The sequence below is a fragment of the Syngnathus floridae genome, chromosome 1 (genome assembly GCF_059516105.1).
Source record: "Syngnathus floridae isolate MCC-2025c chromosome 1, RoL_Sflo_1.0, whole genome shotgun sequence".
Lineage (NCBI taxonomy): Eukaryota > Metazoa > Chordata > Actinopteri > Syngnathiformes > Syngnathidae > Syngnathus > Syngnathus floridae.
Window position 1 is genome coordinate 3,797,611 of NC_142413.1, and position 20,712 is coordinate 3,818,322.

The window sequence follows — 20,712 nt, forward strand, 5'->3', positions numbered from 1 at the left end:
AGGCCTGGAGCAGAATTTGACACTTTTGAATTTGTATTACCTCTCTTCAAAATATATGTGAATAACAATAAAAAAAAAAACATGAGAAAAGTTGCAGTTTGAACATCTTTATAGGTGCATTAGAAGTAGTTGCCTGGTTCCCGCCCACGTCTCCTCCTGTAGCCTCCTCGCCCACCTGGTCTTCGTCCTCTGTAGTGTCTGCTCGGCCCTAGCCGCAAATTGGCTGACTCGTCAATTTCATCGGTGTTGCAGCCCACTGACGGGTGATGATGAGGCGCCCTGTGACCCCCCGGAGGGATGTGGGCCAAAGGGGCTGCCCTTCCCTTCCCGAAAAATCAAAAAGGAAATGTTACAAAAAGTGGGTGGGATAAGGAAAACCTTTCTTAGGTATAACTGCTCAATTTCCCCATTTATTTTGAAGATATTAACATACTAACCAAAAAATTGTTATTGTTGGTTAAATTTGTTGTTTTTGCCTGTATTTAACTTTATTGGACATGTTTTTAGTTTCATAATTTTAGTGCAATAGATTTTAGGCTAATATTTTTTATATTTACGCGCAATGGTAATGATCAACCTACAGAATTACATAGAGAGCTATTTAATGTTTAAAAAAAAATTGCATAAAATGTTAGATAACCACTGCACAATTAGACTATTAGACTACTTAGCTAAATTACAGACATTATTAGTGTGTAAAAAAATCTGTAAAATCCAACAAAATATTTAAAAACTAACTAAAAAAAAAAACAGCACATTGCTTTAAAAAAAAAAAAAAAAAAAGACCATTATCGCCTGAATTTCCTGCCCCCTCCCTAACAACAACCCACTTTTCTCAATAGCTTCCACACGACATATACAGAGAAAGGAAAGCGCTTCAGACCGAAAAAAGGAGATATAAGGAGATACAGTACCAGTGCTGGGGGGATGTCAGGCCGCGGCATCGCGTTCATGCCATTGTCTCCTGAAAACAGCGGAAAAACTCTTGTAACGTACACGATGTGTGTCGACATAAACTTAAAATAACACTACTCATAAAAAATTTCAGGTGAAATTTCAGAATGAACCTACAACGCACTAGATCCTTTACACATGAACTTCAGTTGGCTTTCTTCGAAGCTGCTGATAAGTTCACCTGGAAAGGTTCCAGTGCCATTTTAGGTTCCTCGTGAAACTTCATCCGAAAGCAGAATTCAGTGGTGCCTTGAGCTGGGTGGACCACGTGGGTATTTCAAAACATCTTATTGCACACAAATGAGCTGAAATATAATGAATCCGTTTCAGCCTGACCGATTTTTTTTTTTTCTGGTGAGAGAAAATCAGCAATCTATTACGATGTAAACAAGAAAGACTGTATGTTGATACCCATATTATGTGCAAGCGCCGCGTTGACTGGAAAAGCATGCAGGGAGCCTCTGTGGAGCACATTGAGGTGGGGGTCCTGAGGGTACGACGGCAACGCGGCACACTGTGGAGTCAGCATGTCGGATCCCGCTGCCTGGTACGCAGGTCTGTGGGGTGCAGGCCACGCGTCACCACAGCCGTTAGCGGGCTCACCTGGTTGCACAGGAACCGCTGCGGAGGGACACGTGGGCTGGAGGGGGGCTTCGGGAGGGCAGTGGGGCATCTGGACTCGGGGCTGCATGATGTGGGCCTGCTGGAGGGGCAGCAGGTACAGGTAGGGCATGTAGAAGGGCCAAGTGTATGCCTAAAGCAAAACAATGAAGATCTGAATCAAACAGTGGACGTAACATGGGCTCATTATGGTGTACGTGCTACATGGTTGCTGCTTTACCTTCACACCCAAGTTGAAGAAAAACCTCAAGACGTTTACATCTGTGGAAGGAAAATCATCCATCAGCAGACCGACACGAGGTGCTGCAATACTTGATTTGACATCCCTCACCCTGGGGGAGGTCTTCTCCCGAAGTGGAAAACTCTGGAGCTGGCAGCACATTGCCGTTCTCTCCTTGGGGGAAGCCGGGGTACAGGGGATCCTGGTAGAGGTGGTGCACCAGGATGCCTCCGGGGAGTGTCGGGGGCTGTCCGAGTGGGAAGGGAGAAGTGGGCAAAAGCTGGGGGGAGCCAGAGGATGGGGCGGGCAAGGCCTCATGAGCTGGTGAATTCTCACTGGGATTCTGGAGTGTCGGACTGATGGGGGGAGAGGGAGTAGGCCGCGATTGGACCTGAAGGTCTTGGCTGGGAAGGGGATCCCACGTTTTGCTGCCGACATCCGCCACCCGATCCTTCAATTCTTGAGCGGCCATCGGGTCCATTGTTGCACTGCCCTGGTTGTGGAGCACCGACACACTCCCGGCGTCTCCGGCATCCGGACATTTAACTGGAAAGACAGAGAGGTCCCATGTCTTACGTGGCCTCTGAGCTGAAGGTCGGAGGGCATCAGTGACTTGTGGAAGAGGAGGCACCGGTGACGAGGAGCTCGGGTACACTGGAGGACTGGGTGAGGATGGACGGGGAACAAAGGCCCTCGTGGCCCCTGGACACGGTGCGATGGGAGCTATGAACGTGGGAGCTGGGAAGCTCGTGGGTGCGGGAGGAGGAACATTTGAGGGCGGGACAGCGGTCACCGGGGAAGGAGGGACAGGCGAGGGAGACGCGTCACCCATGTGAAGAGGCTCAGGGGTGATCTTCTGTGTTTCCGCAGCAGAGAGAGAACGCCTGCCAACAACTTCAAGTGGACTCTGAAGAAGACAAAATTCATTCATTTCATTCTGTGGACAAATGGAGAGAACGACCGACGAGTGGATTCCTAACCCTAAGAGCCGGGAAGCTGAGCTCATCCTTGAGATGGATTTCCACCTGCTCCTCCTCTTTGGGCAAATGCTCCCCACTGGTCATACCAAATGACAAAGTGTCTGCTGAGCTCCTCCTGAAGAACACCACCAACTTGGAACAACGCTGTGACCAAAAGAAGCAGGCCAATCTCCGCACTTACTTGTAGCGTCTCGGATCTTCATGCGGCGCTCGTGACTTCTGCTGGTACCCACGTCCACTTGAGCCCACTCTGAAACCAGATGACTTTGGTCCGGACTTGCCAGAGCCCCGAGGCCCTTCTGGAAGACAAAGCACGCGTCATTCTTGACATGGACATCAAATGAGTGGAAGGCCCATCTTTTAAGATCAAACATGCCAATACCTTGCTGTCCGTTGCAGATTCTCCTCTCCCGACGGTGGGCGGGGCTCCGTTCCGGGCTTTCTGACGTCACAGGTCGCAGGCTCCACAGAGGAACACGTCTGCAGTCACGCATGTGCAGCAGTTAGCATGACTGAGCGTATACAGTGGCGTCTTGAGATACGAATTTTGATGACAAGCAATCGTTAACCTGATTTTTATTTTATTTTTTTTGCCTTGGCTTAGCTTAATGCTAACAAACAATGCAAAACACTATAGACGGGCTAAAGAATTCTACCAGTGTTGTGGTGTTCAAAAACTTTAAGCAAGAGATATTTGAATATACAAACAGTGGAGCAACACAGACAGAAAATATAACACTATTCAATATTTATTAATACTGAGAAAATAAATAGATAAAAAATCAAATAGCTAAAGTCACAGGTGAATATTTGAGGGGCATAATGGTGATAGTAAAAGTGAGTTGCATGATAACATTTGCAGTTTGTGTATATGCGTTACGTACAGTTGGCCTTCTTCTTCCGTGTAAATAGTCACCGGGCCGTCATCAAGCGGGATTTCCTCAATGGTGGCGTTGTAGCTCTGCTCACTTCCATCCAGCCACACCTACAGCCATTGAGCAACAATCAGTATGCGTGCATATATAAAACATAAAATGCACATTTTAAAGTGTGCAAGACCTGACATCGTTGGCCGACAGTGTACTGCATCCCGGCAGCCATGCAGTAATCCTGCTTGAGTTGAGCTGAAAGACGGGAGAGTTGATTAGTGTGGGTGGATTTAAACAGGAGGAAACCTCTTTCTCTGCCTCACCTTTTTTGGACTTGTGCCACACGTCATATGCAACATTTCGGTACAGACTCTCGCTCAGTGAACGGCGCACACTCTCTGGCAACGGAAGGCCGCGACCCCGCCCCTGCACTCACATAAAGGGCATTGTGGGATTTACATTAGGCTAAAAAATATGGTTAACTGTGTTTACCCTCGTCCGGCTGTTGTTGCTCCTGAACAAGTTCTCCGCTTCCGAGTCGGAGTCGTCGCTGCTGAGGCACGGCGCCATACTGTCGTCGGTCAGCCGCTCGCTGGTTCGGCCTCTCGACTGACAGGAAGTCACGGTGTGCCGGCTCAGCTTGAAGACGTCGGCGTACAGCAGCTCGTACAAGATGGCTGCAGCGTAAACACACGTGTCAGCGATCAAGTCTTCCCTTACTCCAGCAAACCATATTTTGGGAAGCCACTTGTGACTCGACTCACACTGGCAGAGTGCAGCATTCTTTATATGGCTGATGGGATAAACACTGTCGTAGTGATTTCCATTCAGAAAAATTAGCTGGAACTGAAAAGGGGGGGGGGGGGGGGAGGTTCAGTTTAGGCAGAGTATTTACATGCATGGTAAAAAAAAAACTGATTATGTGTTGTGGAAGGTCAAGGTGATGTGGTTCATGGAATGGAAAATAAAAAAATCCACCAAATGGAGCCATGTGTGGAACGCAGACCTTCTCCTTGAATTTGTTGCCTGTGATATCCACCGGGGATTTGCCAGGCTCTTGAAAGATCACAAAATCCCTCCTGTGCACACACAAATGGTTCAAATCTTGAATAAGCTGAAAAGCGGAGCACATACAAAAACTTAGGCTTACTTGAACATGACGGCCAGCGCGTTCATCTCCACTTCACCTGCCCACTGCTGCAAAAACAACCAATTGTTCGCTTTCGCTCAAACAAAAGCTAACAAGTGTTTGAGTGTGTTGGGAGTACACAGAGGTCTTACCTGCGGGTCCTGAAGCCGCTGCAGGTACTCTTCAAAATCACCTTCAATGAACTTCACACACATGCACACACAATTTTAAAAAATTCCAGCGGCAACGCAAGCGCATCATAATGTCAAGTTGATTATTACTAATTACAGCGTGTGCCAACTTTCAGGCGCACTATAGCTTAAGTGGCTTTTTAATGTCTTTGAATACAGCGCCATCTGTTGGAGTGGATGAATTACTGCCAGCCCCAATGCATTAAAAAAAAAACAAAGCAGCAAATAGCAGCATTGCTTCCATGTCACCTGCCCTGCTGCTCAGGCTAAAAGCCCCACACGCAGCACATAAACACGGCTCATTGTAAAAAAGTGACATATTAAACAATTTGAGGGACTTTTTGGTTTTGCAGAAACCTGATGTGCACTTACTGCCTCATAGCTTTCTCTATGTTGCCTTAGGAAGGAAACACACTGGGTGCGAACTTGTAAGTGAAGACTTTGGGAGTGAAGAACCTGCAACAAGAGCATCCATGAGCACATTTGAGAGCATACAACAAATAGGTCAAATATTTTTTTCCTTTGTATTTATTAAAGAACAGCTCTGACAACCCAACTGTTTGAGATAAATGGGGAGTAAAAAATGTAAAAACTTATTATCTGTTTGTTTGGGTCAGAGCATTGTGACGGGCTGGGGGGGGGGGGGGGGATCGCCATGGCAACACATTTGCTAAAATATTTTCAGAGGTACCTTAAAAAGTCTGGGTTGAATTTTATCCGGGCAAATCAAAATAAAGAATACAAAACATGTACATTATGAGCAATATGAATACGCTCTGCTTAATGGCAGTTAATGACGTCACACGGGCTAAACTACAAATTGTTTGTCACATTGTATTTACCTGTTCGGCCACGGCACGAAACAAGCACGACCCGTCCTTGGCGACCCGTTTCCGATGCAGTCCGATGGAGGCCAAATAGTCGTCCATAAGCGTCTCTTCCTCGCTCGCTCGCATGTTCCCAACACGGCTCATGCTAACTCAGCTTAGCGCTGGTATTTTAAGCAATCTGAAACGCACTAAAGACAAGCACTCGCCATCGACCCAACAATCAGATGACGCATCCCGTATGACGGCGTTTAGTTTCGTTTCCGAGGAAGGCCCACTCTTCCTACTCCGCCTGCTCCTAATCCAGGCAGTCATGAAAGTGAAAGTAAACTTTTCTTTTGACAGGCGCTCGCTCGATGTCGTCAATATCATTTAAAAAGCCCACCACTTCCGCGTTCCGGCTACTCATTTCCCGCCAAGACCCGGAAGTCATGCTGCCAATAAACACGTGACGAGAACGCATCGTCGATACGTTGATTGGCTGTCAGCACAAAATGATCGTAAAGTCTTTTAATTTGGATGATTACGTAATTAATCAAACACTGTCCCGGCTAACCTTGTGACAATAAACACAATATGATAATGGCCGTTTTCAGAGATGGATTACGTCACGTAAATCCCCAGTGAAGGCCCAGGTACCAAAGGCACTGCTTTCTCGAGCCCCTCTTCCCTTGCTTCCTCCCATCCTCCTCCTTTCATTTAGTGAAATCTAATAATGACCTGTTTGTAAAGCTCCCTCGGCTACAACAGGCCAGGTTACCGTGGCAACCAGAAGGGGGGGGGAGACAGTGGGGCAGGGCCCATGGCGATTGACACTCATCCTCCCACTTGTTTGTGTGTGTGCGGAGTGAGGACTGTGACCTTCATGGCTCTGACTTATTTATTAATTTCCGGCCTCTAGTCATACTTTGTGACGATGGTCATGATCATGCCATGACAGAAAAGGAACCAACGAAGGCGTCATTCGTGAAATGAAACTTTATTGATCAAGCAGAAGCAAACAGGATTCAGCAGAATAGACCACAGTGACCTTCTTCATCTCTGACTCTGCTGAATCTGTGAGCTTATTTGTAACAAGACAATCAATCGACAGTCGCTGGTCAAACTGTCCCGACAAACAATCTTGGTATGCGATATACGTATATAAAAAATGGCGTAAATCTTATGATTAGTCTTTTTTTTTGCATCAGCAAGCCAACAAAGTGCACATGGATCGCTATATACAACAGAAAGATCAGAAAGAGCATCTTTGTCCTTCAGAACCTCCATCAACACAACTACAATGCAAGCAAACCAAGATAAGTAACACACAAAAAGGAAACAAAACATACTGCAGCATTGATTTAGAACTGGTTTGGCAAGAAAAAAAGACTGATACATTTTCATGCAGATAATTTGGGCAATCATCACGTTAATTAGGGATGCTCCAATAGCACTTTTTTCCAGATTCCGTGCAAGTAGAAGTCGATAGAAAGTACCGATACTTAATGCCAATGTGGTTTGCAATTGTGATTAAAGTGTGTATTATTTTAACCAATTTTTTCATACGTCTAATTTAAATCTAACTCCTTTGACATAAACAATTTGTCATTTTAACATCCAACTGCAAGTTTTTCTTGCCACACTTCAAGTAAATGAAGTTATTTAGTGTCTCAGTTCGAACACTAGGGGGCCCTATGTAAAAGATCACAGACAAGAATGTAGTCTAGTGCAACTCTATTGCATTGTGGGCAATATTATTTCCCCATTGCCAAGGTATATTGGAGCATCTTGAACATGAATTGCCGTTAGCTGCTAGCTAAATCAAAATGTTGAGGGTGCTAATGACCTCAAGGTAATATTTACAGTTTTGGTCCAATGATCTGGCTGTCATCATCCATCACGTTGTAAATTCACCCCAAAACTTGACGAAGCTGGCAGTTTCTGAAGGACAACACATACTGAGTAGTAATAATAATTCAAGATAAGAAAAGGAGTCAAGTGCTTTACGAGCTAGCACTTCAATGATTAGCGAAAAACAGGCAGCGGGTACTGCGCCGCTGCTGCCGCCGTTCAGCGTGTCGGTTTTGGACATTCTCAAATGGGGAGGCGGGAGCGTTACATCCATCGTGAGCGAAAGATGAGGACGGAGGAGAAAAGAAGACATTCATAAAGATGTCAGGCCAAGGTAGCCAAGGAAAGAATGTTTGTTGGAAGAGGAGGAGGAGGAGGAAGAGGAGGAGGGAGCGGACGGAGGCGCAGTAAATTGAGGCTTCAGCGAGAGGAGAGTCGTGATGGGCACGAGAGGAGACAAATCCCTCCACCCTGCTAGCTCACATAGCGAGGCCTGAAGAGGAAGATGAGGAGAGGATGAAGATGAGGAGGGCACGTTGGTGTGCAGCCGCCGAACGTGTTTGCTGGGATTGTCCGCGTGCACGTAGGAGCGGTGCGTGTGCACGTTGCTGGGGGCGCTGGCAGCGGCCACGTTGGCGTGCGCTCCGTGCTTGACCTTGCAGTGCAGGCGCAGGCTGTCCCGCCGCTTGGCGCTGTACGGGCAAAGGTGGCAGGTGAAGGGCCGCTCACCCGTGTGCACGCGTACGTGCTCCACCAGCTTGTTGGCGGTGCGCGTCAGGTGGCCGCAGCGCTCGCAACGGTACTGGTTGCCTTGGCGATGACCCTGGAAGTGAACCAGCAGCTCCGGTTGCCCGGGAAACGACCTCTGGCAGATGCGGCAGCGATGCTCCGAGGTGCTCGTCTCCGGCGGGGTTGCCGTGGCAACTGTGGGCGCGCTGCCGGCGGGAAGGGTGAGGGGGCATCTGGCGGGGGTGGAGGTGAAGAGCGGTGGTTAGCGCCGCGCGCAGTCATTGATGCAGTCACACATTTGGCGCTAGCAACTTTTTGCCCCCATAAAGCACCATGGCAGCAAATTTAGCTTCAGTTGGTTTAAATACTAGGAAACCTTCAGAAATAACCCAAATACTAAAAGGCACACTTTGTTTCCCGTAAATGACAAACTAGATTATGGATTGCCAATTAGGGGTTAAGATTTTCACCTGGTTGCTCTGCCCAGCACGTGCTTGTCGGCGTGCGCCCTCATGGCCGCCTCCTGATTGGTGGAGTGGTCGCACACGCAGCAGTGCAGTGAAAAGGAGCCGCGCTCCTGCCGCCGATGCTCCGTCATGTGAGATCGGAAAAGGAGGCGCCCGTCGGTCTCGAAGCCGCACACGTGACACCTGACCACAGGGGAGGAAGGTCCTTCGTGTCCGTGGCGACGGCAAACCTAGCTTCTCGGTAGATGAGGTCAACTCACCGGTAGAAGAAGCTCGCACTTCCTGGCGGGCTGCTTGGGGTGCCTGTCAGAGACATAAATCAACAAATGTCAATATGAAGAGTGACAAGCAAAACAATGGAAGTTTTTCCACTAGATGGCCACCAGGGGGCTCTAAAAGCAAATAACAGGCAAACAGTTTGGAGTTTTTCGGATTATGGATAAATGGAAAAAAAACTGTTATGTTTGCGACGGTTTGAGTTTCCTTTATTTGTGTATTCATGATTTTCTTATACTGCCCTCTGGCGGCTAAATCGCCGAAGTGACAGCGGTGATACCGAAACAGTTTTATACATTTAATTCAATTAATTACTCAATTACTGATATATGCGACACACATGGGAGGCTCCCAAAAGGAGCATGAAAACAAGTCGGCATGCTGCAATGAGTTGACGCTACAGTTTGTAAATAAACAATTAATAATAATAACAACAGAGGGCGCCAAAATGAAATTTTGCTAACGGTGCCAGTGAGGTTCTGACTGTGTGTGTTTCATACCATATGCAGACTCCAAGGGAGAGGACCAGGCTGGCTCCACCTTCAGGACAGGGCTAAACGTGACACAAAGACATGGACACACTGCTTAGGAGAAGTAAAAGAAGAAGAAGAGACTAGCGGGACACTCACCTGCTCCTGGCAGGGGGGCTGGACCTCAGCGTAAGCACACTGCCGGACTTAGCGACCCGCTCTGGAGGGCGGCAAAAGCGCGAGGTGAACATGATACTTGACGTGACAAAAGTAAACGGTGCTGTGTGATACCTGAGAGCTGTTGCAGTAACGTGGACGCCAGGTTGACGGACATGTCCTGCCATAGCGCCGCCCGGAGGCACTGCTCCGCCATTTTGGCTCCGGAACCTAACTGGTCTCCAAAGAACTGCTGTTCCTCCACCGCGACCCCTGAAAACAACCTGGGTCGGGTCTCCTCTTCCGTTTTCCCTCTGAGGAGAATCTGCTCCGCCAGGGTGTCAGCGGAGATCTCCTCCCCCTCCTGTTTGACACCAAGCGGAACGTTGGGAACATCGCCGTCCAGATGTGGATCTTCCATCTCCGCCACCCCGCCGTGTTCCGTTTTGACGGCCAGAAGACGGTGACCTCCATCGCCTCGGAGGTCTCCTATTGGTCCTTCACGGATGACGCTTGACATCCTCGGCGTTTCTATTTCCATGGCGTCCTCTTCCTCCTTGACCTTCACGTTGGGCTGGGTCAGGAGCTGACTCTCTGCCATTAAAAACATGATTTGCTCATCTTCTCTATCCGTCAATAAATGACTTAATCCATGTCTTCATACAAACAGATGGATGAACACACACGTGCACAAACCTGCCAGTTTCCTGAGCAAGTCTGAAGCCAGCGTGTCAGTGGCGGCGTCCCCCTCAGGTGTGTGCGTGAGCGAGGGTGGGTCGGGACTGGCCCCGGGACCATCGGGGGACAGAGCCAGGCCCGGCTCCTCCTGCTGTCCCCCTCGTCCCTCGGCTCGACCCCCAGGGAGGACCTGAGCCTTCTGAGTGGCCTCTGAAGACACACAGACATAAGACAGACGCCTCGTTTGTGTGTGTATGTGTGTGTGTGTTTTAACCACCTGACATCCTAATGAGAAGGTCAGACGCCATCTTGGTGCTGACATCAGGGCTGAAGAGAGAGGTGGCTGCCAGGAAGGGGCTCGAACCCGCCTCGCGCGACTCCGCGTGAGCCGCCCGCGTGTGTCGACCGGCCGCGTCCGAAGGAGGAGCAGGCTGTAACACGCTCAGCCCACGCTTCATTTTCCAGCGACGAGTAAGAGAGTCACACTCAAAAGAGAGGCGAGCGATACGAGAGGAGGGATGCTAAAATAAGACGTGAAGGTTCTTGGCCACTCGGAGGAGAGGAGAGCATGATGCAAATCTACTCCTCTGACAGATTCTGACCTGTGAGCGAAGGATGAAGGCAAAACGAGAGACAAGACGGAAGGTGGATGACGAGCATGACAAGAAATAAAACACGATCAAAGTGAATCTCTAATTAGGCAATGATTGACTGGATAAGGCCCGATAATGTCATAATCACATCGCCATGGTAACAGGCTGCAGCATCTCCTGCCATGACCTTACTGGCAGAAATCAATTGTGATCATGGGGGTTAAAATACATCGATTAATCGACGCATCGCAATAGCTCCACGAGGCTGTCATTTTTCAGTATTTAATTAATTTGTACACAACTGCCACGTTTATTACTTTTGTAAGTTATTCTGCAAATTTCTATTTTCAGATGTGTTGCACAAAAACCTGAGGCGGCATACCCCATGTTCACAATAATTGTTGACAAGTATGCTAATCGTATTTACCAAATCATAAGCAAATCATTTAAATTCGCATAAAATTGCAACCTAGACAATCGAATGGAATCAGGCCAAAAACATTGTTAAATACATTTTTAAATATCAAAAAATAGTCCACACATGGCAATCCAAAGTGGCTAAAAAACGTAAAAATGACGACGAGAATCTCCGAGTGGAATTGTAATTCAGTCAAATTGTTGCAAACTATAAATATGTAAATAATAATCGAACATCAAATCGGTCCACTCTGACACCACAAGACCCGGTTCGCTCCAGCCTCTCGACTCATTCATGCCTCACGGGAGTCTGCAAATGAGCGTGACCCCGTTCCTCCCTGCTCGGTACCGGTCGGACGGTGGCTGTCCGAACCTTCCGGACGAAGCCAGAGTTCTGGAGCACACGCTCGTCCCCTTTCCCGTCGCAACATGGCTGACACACCGAGTCACAAAGTCAATTCCCGGCGTGGGAGGACGGTGCGCCAATTCAGTACCAACGAAGCGGCGAAATTGTTCCGTTTCAGCTGGTACCGGGAAGCAGGGCAGGTGTCAAGAGTCCAGTCGCCCCCTCCCTCCTCCCTCTCGCTCTCTCTCTCTCCATCACGCCCCTGCAACATGGCTGAGCGGAACTCGACCTCACGAGACCTCTGAAGTCATCCACTCGGGTCATTTGGCGTCGACAACCCGCCCCGGGACGACCAGACGACGCCTTGTCGCCGGCTCCCTTTCCCCGCTCACCCTCGGAGACTTACCGGTGCCGGGAGGGCAGGTGGCGGCGGTGGTTGAGATGGTGCAGTCCGGGGCAGAGCCTATATATAGACCGCACATTTTACTGGCGGTAAATTCGCTCTTTTTTTTTTTGGCCCCCCTCTTGCGTCGACCCCCGGGCTTGCTCCGCCACTTTCCGACAGTGCCAGTGGAGGGAGGGAGGGGGGCGAGGGGAGGAGTGAGGCGAAAGCCGCGCGGAGATGTCTTTTTCCAGGCCGAGAGGAGGATGACGGGTCGGTCACTGAGCAGGGCAGATGGAGGTTTCCGCCTCCTTTCTCCCTCTCTCTCTTCCTCTCTCTCCCTCTCTCTCTCTCGTTCACACGCGTGAGCGTGCGCGCGCGCGAAAGGGACGCAGTGAGTCCGTCCACGCGCCAAGCTAACACGGGCACACGCAAGGTGAACATTTGTTCATTTGAACAGAACAGTCAACACTTTTGAGAGCGCACAACCCGAACCCAAGATAATTTTTTTAACCTATGAAAACATCTGAACTTTATATTCGTTACGTTATCAAAACGCTTTTGTATTTTGTTTTTCAACTTGAGCGAAATAAATAAACGTGCAAACCAACCTCATATGAGAGAAACAAGATATTCCCAGGCAACCTCAGGTAGAGGGGTTATTTCATTGGAAACGGCCCTTTTTGTTCAAAATGGCGCCCGGGGAGATGGGTGTTTTTCCTTTTTAATTTGGTACTGGAACCACGAATAAAGTGATAATTTTATCACCCGGGTAGCACAGCGACTGAAATGTGTTAAGAGTGGGACACATGTTGACACCTGGAAGACAATTCGAAGTTTGGCCTTGTACTAAGTCTGCATCGTAGTACTTTATAAAACTTGTGAAAGCAATGCAGTCACACAAAATTTGGTGGACTGTATTCTTGCTTTGCAACTTCATGGCAATACCATATAGTGGGGCAGGCACGTCAACTGCTGTAATGCCCTTCCTGAGCCTCTAGAGGGAGACAAACAGCAGTAACGTGACACACATGCAACCACCAGCGTCATCAACGCGAGAGAACCATCAGCACCGGCAAGAGTCACCTAAATTTATTTTACTGCATCAATTTAATATATGTTGAATTTGAATCTAGGGTCATAGGTGACGCACCTATGACATCTCCACCCGACGACCTGATATTCCACGTGACATCTTTCATGCCGTCTGGTGTCTGTAGTGTGTTTCTCCGCTCCAAACGATGGAGGCTGATTTAAGCCAGTCCCCAAAGTGTAAGAACTGAACCAGAGTGGCTTACATAATTTCCCGCGGCACACTTTTATGATATCTTAAAGAATCAGGTTGGGAATCAGTGCACTACAACCCCGCATGTGACACTGGATTGGACTTGTTATCTCGGAGGGAGGAGGAGGAGGAGGGGGTTGCCTCTGTTCAAATGCTCCGGAGATCCTGTAGGGAGGCGGCTGCAGCTGGTGTACATCCTGTTGGTGTGTTGGATGAGGGGTGGGGGGCAGGGGGGGGGTCTTAATCCTGTAGAACTATAGATCCTCCAGACAACACTTAAGACAAAAATCTATCCAGTGCTTTACTCGACCTTTCTTGAGTGTTGGCCAACCCTGCTTGTTCAAATCGTCACTAGAGGGAGTGCTCAGAAGCACCAGCAGCAGATCTAGTAATTGTGGCTCTATGCCCACCCACCTCCCTACCATCTCACTTCAAAGTCCCCTGCCCAAAATCCCTCCAGCTCATCTTCAGACACTCTCACACATTTGCTCAGCACTGAGAAGACATCCTAGCAAGGTAGGAACAAATGTCATCTCTTTTTAGATTTTGCAAATACAACATCAATGTTGTCCCAAGATAGTCCAAAGATTTGATTTAGGTTAAAAAACAAAGAAATACTCGTAGATTACAGCAACCTTTCTTTTTATGTCCTGCTAAGATGCAGTCCTCCCTGCTTCATTTGGGGACAACCGTGATCTTGTCATGCTTTGTCCTGCCTGCTGCTGCGTTCTCTCGCGGCGCGGGTCCCGCTTCCTGCCAGGCAATGAGGCCGGGCCACATTCGGGTCCAACCTCAGGACCCGCAGCAGAGCTATGTCACAATTCGTACGTCGGTGGACTCGTATCTGCCCGGACAGTTGGTAACAGGTAATGGTGACAAATTCTCCAGTTGATGGATAATAGTGATGATGCAACAACGGTCCAATCTTCGGTCCGCAGTGACAGTCCGAAGCTCTCGGGACTTCATGGGCTTCCTGCTGCAGGCCCGGCGTGTTGAAGATTCAGAAGCCACGGCTAGAGTCGCAGGTGGGGCAGGGTCCCCTCCAGAAGGTCCGGTTCTGGTGGGCGGATCCTGGACCCTGGCCCCGCCCGGGACCCACACGTTGCGCTGCCTGTCGGAGGGCGATACGCTCACCCACTCGGACAAACAGCTGAAACGAAACCTGTCGTTCGTGTGGAGGGCTCCTGATGCACCCGTCGGAGACATTCGCTTCTAGTGAGTCCAGAATCCAAACGTGCACATTTCTGTCAAACATTCACTGGGGGTTTTGTGTCCTCCTAGTATCACAGTGGTTCAGTCCTACTTTGTTTACTGGGCCGGGATTAAGTCTGCAGTGGTGCGTGATGGGACTCGAAGTCTTTGGACTACGAGAAACACAACAGGAGCCGAGACAGGACGAGCAGTTTTTGGGCTTCATGATGAGACTTTTACTCCGATACCAGGTACAAACACATAGAGCTTGAACCTTCAATTGTGTTTTCATGACTAACAGTCCTTTTGGTTTCATCTTTTGGCCTGAAGCTCCACTGAACCAACCCAGTCAATCCATCGGTTCTGCTTCGTTAGGAAAGCAAAGCTTTACCCCCAAAAAGTTCTGGAAGAGCACTTCAAGTCCAGTGACGCTCGCAAGGTACCAAAAGGGCCGAAGAACTAAGAACTACTCAGTCCTTCAAACTTCAAGAGATCATTCAAGCAGCAACTACCTGGACTCAGGATCTCTGGCTGAAGAGTCAGGCGGAGATCCTTATCCTTTCATCACCCCTTTCCCACCAGATGAAGGTGTCTCTCGTCGATATTGGAAGGGTGCAGAAACAACAACACCAAGTCCACTTACGTCTCCAGAAAATAAGCGTCTCCTTAACACGAACCCCTCAGAGCCAACATCGTATAAACCGACAAGACTGCTTAATGTTCCAACGACTTTGTTTGGTTACAAGATCCAAAGTAGCTTACAAACATCTCAGAAGAGCCTCACGACACATGACGTAAGAAGCCAGTCTAAGTCTTCACTTCAATCACAGTCCAACACCGACATGGAGAGTCCTTCCAGCCGGACAGTTTCCAAATCCACAACCTTTTTACCGACTTCTCTGAAGTCTACAACCCAAAGTCTTCTTCAGCAGCCCTTAGACTCCAGAGATGGACCATCGCACCCTCCCAATAGCGCTCGTCAAACTCTGTTCCAGACATCCATGTCTCAATCTCCGCAGGACGTTAGCGACACCTTAAAAAATCTTCTCCTGTCTGACAAAGCAGTTGAGGGAGCAAGAACGACACCACAACCATGGTCCAAAGAACATCCTCAAACTGTGACTCACAACAGTCAACCGTCAGTTTCCACTAGAAGATTGAACACTTTGGTTTTCACAACAAAGTCTGAACATGCTGCTGGCTCTTCAACCACAATGGCAAAAAGCATGAGCTCATTTGATTCTTCTGGTTCTCCTCAATCTTCACCAAGCCACAATGTCACGAAACACCCAACCAAGAATCCTTTCACACCTTCTTCCAGCCAAGAACAAACCATTCCTGTTTATTCCCATCTTCCAAAACCTTCTCCTATGTCTACACCTCCTAAATGGATCTCAAGCATTCTGTCCTCCACTTACCAAACCATGTCCCCCACAACATCAACATTTCCCTCGAGTAGCTCCGTCAACTCTCCATCATCAGTCACATTTGACCTTCATGGTCCATTCAAGATTTCCGTCCCGGGAAGCACAAATTCCCCATCCTCTCCTACAACAATGCCCTCCTCCTCCTTGATCCCTTCAAGTTCTCACCTTCCTCTCACCTCAGTGGGATCCTTGTCTTTTATTTTAGCTGCCTCACCTTCCTCCCACGCAACTTCCCCACATCCAGGACCTTCTCCAGCTCCACGTCGCTCCCTCAACAACCGACCCTCAATATCTCCCGTACCTTTCCCATCCCAAAGACAGACCCACGTTGCATCATCTAACCCCAAAGAAAAATATAATCCATTAACCTCTAGCCACAAACTCCATTCCAACATCAGGGAGGAACTAAAACCCAAACCTCCAAAAATGGACACCAAGCTTCCCTTGAATCCCTTGAAAACTCCAGGCATGGAGGGTAAGTATCCGGAAATTGTGACCAGGCATAGCTCTTGGGAGCTGGGAATGCTGCTGGGCTGCTCGGCCGGTCTGGGAATGGCGCTGGTGGTCGGCGTGCGCTACGTCTACAGACAGGCCTGCGGAAAACACACCGAGGTGACGCTGCACGACCGGGAGAGAGATTACGGGAGGGGCGAGCGAGGGATGATCCACGTTCAGGAGTGCGGCGATTTGGTGCGAGTCCGCCGAATCCGAGAGAACAGCCTGGTGCTCCTTGCCGAGTACGACATACTAGCCTCGCCTGGAGACTGAGACGGAATCCAGTGTGAAAATGATTTGGATTTATTTCCTTTTCTGAAAATAGAGGAACATTTCTGATTCTTTCTGTAGACTCAAAAGCAGTAAATGTGCCGTGACACTCAAAGTAGAAACTCTTTGGTATTAGGTGGTGGGAAAATGCTTTGTAAACGTTCGTAGCATCAAACACATGAAAACACAATGTTCATGTCGGGTCATCATCACTATTAAACATTCAAGGCTTTAAGTTAAATTAAATACATAATCTAGCCTCAAGACTCTTGTAACAATATCAAAACCATTGTAACAAAAGTTCACATTCCCTGTTACTGGAAGCTGGAATGCTGAGTAGAAAATGTAGAAAAGACAATTAAAAAAATGGTCCCAGCCACCCCACGTGTCCTTTATCAAATATAAAATGTGTACCTTTGCTTCTGTTAAATAAAGAAGAATAAACGTTTTGTGTTTTGTCCTTTGCGGAGGGCGGCAAGCCAGCCTTTGGTCCTCGTGTCCGAGGTCGCTGCTGATTGGCCACGGGAAGGCACACGATCGTTCGGTGAGTCGCTCACTTGGTCAGACGGGCTGCAGGCTGGTCTGCTGGACCCACACACAAGTCAAAAAGTCTTTCTCAAGCAACTCAAGCCCTCACAAGAACCTTTATGGAAACTACTTGAGCGTGGAATGACAAAAAAATCGATTCCAAAAAGTCTGACTGAAGGACGAGGAACAAAGAGGCATGCTCACCGCTCACCTTCTGGCGGCCGGTCATCCAGCCGCGCATGGTCGGCACCAGCACGGATCCGAGGAGGATCTGGGCCGGGTGGTAGATAAGCAGGGGGACAGAGATCAGCGACAGACGCTCGTCGCCCGCAAACACGATCTTCAGCATGGGGATACCTGCGCAGGTCCATGTCGGACACATGCCAATCAATACCAGCAACATCTCATTGACCGTAAAGGCGGGCTCGTACCTAGCGTCAGCGACTTGTGCGTGGAGCAGAACATGATTGCCACCGTGTCGGCGGGACTAAATCCTGAGCCGGCTCTGACGACAAAATAAGCAGCCGGACGGACATGTAGAGATTAGACAACTTTGAAAATGGACAGAAAGAGAATGGTGCTCACCTGCTGGAAAATCCAAAAGTGAACAGCATGAAAGTCAGCTGGATGGAGAAAACTGCAAGAAAACAGGGGATCACACAACTTTCTCAGATGAACCAGAACTGAGCAGTCACAAGTATACACAGGAGAAAAAAATCCCCCGTGAGCAGATACAATATTTTCTTTGCGGTAGTTGAGGATGTGCGTGCACTCACTGATGAGGACGACCATCAGCAGGCTGGTGGGGTCCAGCTCCATGTTGGCGTTGCTGAACGTGTCGCAGAAGGTGCTGTAGATGATCATGAGGAGGACGGCGCTGCTGACGGTGCCGAACGGAGGCTTCCTGCGCTCTAGACACTCCCTCAGGAAGCGGCGGCACACCTGCGAGGAATGGGGGGGGGGAAATCATTCAGGTGGCGCTCGTCGCAGCCACCAAGATTCCCTTGCGTACCTGACCCACGACAAGCGGCACCACCACAGTCATGAAAAGCTGAGAGAAGATGGAGCCAAAGGCCACGGAGGATGAGGAGCCCAGCTGGAAGAAACATTTTACTTCAAAAGCTGATGATTTTTACTCATTATTAATGTTTCTTTTTTTTTTAGCCTAGTCAATCCCTTAAAATTATTTGTAATATTCTGTGTGCACCCTAACTAGTCAAAACACAATGTTCTGATTTATGTTTCGTTTGTGGAATATGAATTAAACAGAAAAAAATCTACCTGTTTCAATCCGTCTCACGGGGCGGCCATTTTACCACTTGCTGTCACTTGAAAATGACATCACACTTGCTACAACCAATCACGGCTCACCAGTTTTCTGAAGCTGACCCGTGATTGGTTGTGACCCGAGACCTGGCAACTGTGATGTCATTTTTAGTCGACAGCAAATGGCAAAATGCCCCCACTCCTCTGAAGGGTCTTTCATTGTGTGAATTGAAACTTTCTGTATAAAAAAAATGGAATCCGTACTTGAGTAAATACTCATACTTATTGACTGGCCTGTCAGGTGTGACTTACAAAGAGCAGGAGGAGGGTCGGTGTCACCACGATACCCTGCACAAAACAAAAACATGCTGAAACGGTGCTTCATGTTCTTGACAAGCACTGCGCCACTCCAACCTTACCAGGAAGCTCCCAAACGCAGAGTTGAAGATGGCAGCCGCCTGGCGAGATAAACCCAATCAGTCACCATGGCAACGACACATTGTTTCTCACCTCGCGAGGTGCGTCTTACCTCGTTACCGCCGACGGCTTTGGTGAGAATGACGGCCGACGAGACCGGAGGCGGCATACAGCTCACTGTCTGTAACCTAGGCAACGATGACACCATGATCATGTTACCGTCAGAGATTGGATGCCTTCAATGCAATACACATGGCAGCAGTAAAACTTTTTTTTTTTTTTTTCAGAGTCAAAGTGCGTCAGGAAATTGACAATAAAGCTGACTTTGACTTTGAACTGCAACGAATGGGGAGGGCATGAATGAGACTTTTGTGAGTACTTCCAGGTAAAGTCAACAGTGCTCAGATTAAAGACTACATTCACATGAAGTCTTACCCTCTGAGCAGCCATTGGTCGATGTTAGTCAGCGTCAGCACTCTGACCAGCAGCCAAATGGTCATTGGGAAGAAGACTAGCGTGAAGGACTGCACGAAGAGGTGAAGGCGCACATGAAGTAAAGCGCTGGTCAACTCCTGCACACACGCAAAAAGAATAATGTGAAATCCCGAGAATTTTTCAGGCATTCTCATCAGGGGGGGCGTCACCTCTGTTTTCAGCGAGAGGCCGCTGTTGAAGAAGATCAGCGAGACCGCGAGATACGAGATGGTGATTTCTGGCTTCAGCGGTCCTGAGGCAGACAAAGGGAAGAGTGGTCACTATGGTAACCATGGAAACACCCAGCCACGTTTCTTCGTCCCGTTTAATAGTTAAACTCTGCAATCAGCAAGGCATGTCATATTCAGTAGCAGGGTTATCTTACAAGATGTAATGGACCCTAGTCCCTGAACGCATCACACGGTAGCTCTTATCATCCCAGACGATAAACGTGTTTGCTCGAGCAAATTACGATCGTGACAATTCATCTTATCGTCACCCAAGCGACACTTTTACTGGCTGTGATCCAAATGTGTAGCGGTGGGAGAGGCGCGTGTGTGTGTTGACATAAGTACAGGATGCAACGTGTCACACAAACTCCCTGCGAAACTTCCGGATCGTACGTTTCCATTCAATTTGGAGAGAACGTCGAAAATGTTTCCCTTGATGTGATTTGTCAGATGATTTCATCACGTTTCAACTCACCTTCAACAGTAATATTAAAAAATACTGATCTGAAAGACGAGTCAAAAATAAGTGGCAAAATAACCACGTCTGGAAGCTCAAAGCTGAGATGTCACACAACAAGGTACGGGTTATTTGAAGTCCATTAAATGTCGTCGTGCCGTATGCAAATCCGGTTCTCACCTCCTTTGACACCGAAGCTGGGCTGCACTTTAGCCGACAATATCACCAGTACAATCCCAATGATGAACCATTCTCTCCGTATCGTGGCCAGCAGTCCCATGTTTCAGCGCCGGCCTCTTCCGGATCACCCGGCGGGCCCGTAAAACGCTGAACGACTCTCTTTTCTCGGGTCTTCTTGTCCACTCGAAGTCCGCTTGACAAGAGTTCCTTGTTGCGATGTCAAGAGTTCCTCAAACGCAGCGTCTTCCTTCTTCTTCATATCAATAGTAGTTGTTAAATAAATTGAGAAGTGCAATGCTGCCACCTTTTGGTTAAAACGTGCATCGGCCTGCTTCAAGAGTGTGTCGCTCCAGT

General features: G+C 48.5%; 4 protein-coding genes across 8 annotated transcripts; 1 reads left to right on the forward strand and 3 right to left on the reverse strand.

Annotated features, from left to right (window-relative positions):
- Positions 1-91: 91 nt before the first annotated feature.
- Positions 92-6,207, reverse strand: otud4 (OTU deubiquitinase 4). Its single transcript, XM_088369237.1, has 18 exons — positions 5,807-6,207; positions 5,337-5,420; positions 4,926-4,976; positions 4,795-4,841; positions 4,651-4,723; positions 4,409-4,490; positions 4,137-4,321; positions 3,968-4,070; positions 3,835-3,899; positions 3,660-3,760; positions 3,158-3,255; positions 2,957-3,074; positions 2,776-2,890; positions 1,907-2,702; positions 1,796-1,836; positions 1,366-1,708; positions 915-964; positions 92-323 (listed from the first exon to the last, which is right to left on the reverse strand). Exons 1-18 carry the CDS (start codon positions 5,936-5,938, stop codon positions 120-122), a joined length of 2,688 nt encoding a protein of 895 aa, XP_088225363.1. The 5' UTR covers positions 5,939-6,207; the 3' UTR covers positions 92-119.
- A 558-nt stretch (positions 6,208-6,765) lies between these two features.
- Positions 6,766-12,624, reverse strand: LOC148403457 (uncharacterized). 2 transcript variants are annotated; one of them, XM_088369285.1, is made up of 9 exons: positions 12,163-12,624; positions 10,678-11,002; positions 10,419-10,610; positions 9,858-10,316; positions 9,726-9,786; positions 9,597-9,649; positions 9,081-9,123; positions 8,824-9,003; positions 6,766-8,586 (listed from the first exon to the last, which is right to left on the reverse strand). In XM_088369285.1, exons 2-9 carry the CDS (start codon positions 10,856-10,858, stop codon positions 7,938-7,940), a joined length of 1,818 nt encoding a protein of 605 aa, XP_088225411.1. In that variant the 5' UTR covers positions 10,859-11,002; positions 12,163-12,624; the 3' UTR covers positions 6,766-7,937. The 2 variants fall into 2 exon arrangements, with proteins under 2 accessions (XP_088225411.1, XP_088225418.1); XM_088369292.1 differs by having other exon boundaries at positions 11,784-12,624.
- A 1,060-nt stretch (positions 12,625-13,684) lies between these two features.
- On the forward strand, positions 13,685-17,123 carry reeld1 (reeler domain containing 1). The gene is made up of 5 exons (XM_088369249.1): positions 13,685-13,939; positions 14,082-14,289; positions 14,362-14,638; positions 14,705-14,865; positions 14,945-17,123. Exons 1-5 carry the CDS (start codon positions 13,826-13,828, stop codon positions 16,807-16,809), a joined length of 2,625 nt encoding a protein of 874 aa, XP_088225375.1. The 5' UTR covers positions 13,685-13,825; the 3' UTR covers positions 16,810-17,123.
- On the reverse strand, positions 16,824-20,617 carry slc10a7 (solute carrier family 10 member 7). 4 transcript variants are annotated; one of them, XM_088369444.1, is made up of 12 exons: positions 20,359-20,617; positions 19,662-19,744; positions 19,453-19,589; positions 19,130-19,205; positions 19,020-19,058; positions 18,913-18,948; positions 18,347-18,430; positions 18,111-18,276; positions 17,920-17,971; positions 17,766-17,839; positions 17,546-17,691; positions 16,824-17,388 (listed from the first exon to the last, which is right to left on the reverse strand). In XM_088369444.1, the coding sequence occupies exons 1-12, from the start codon at positions 20,456-20,458 to the stop codon at positions 17,368-17,370; spliced, it is 1,014 nt and encodes a 337-aa protein (XP_088225570.1). In that variant the 5' UTR covers positions 20,459-20,617; the 3' UTR covers positions 16,824-17,367. The 4 variants fall into 4 exon arrangements, with proteins under 4 accessions (XP_088225570.1, XP_088225563.1, XP_088225554.1 ...); XM_088369437.1 differs by having other exon boundaries at positions 16,824-17,391; XM_088369428.1 differs by having other exon boundaries at positions 17,539-17,691.
- Positions 20,618-20,712: the final 95 nt, after the last annotated feature.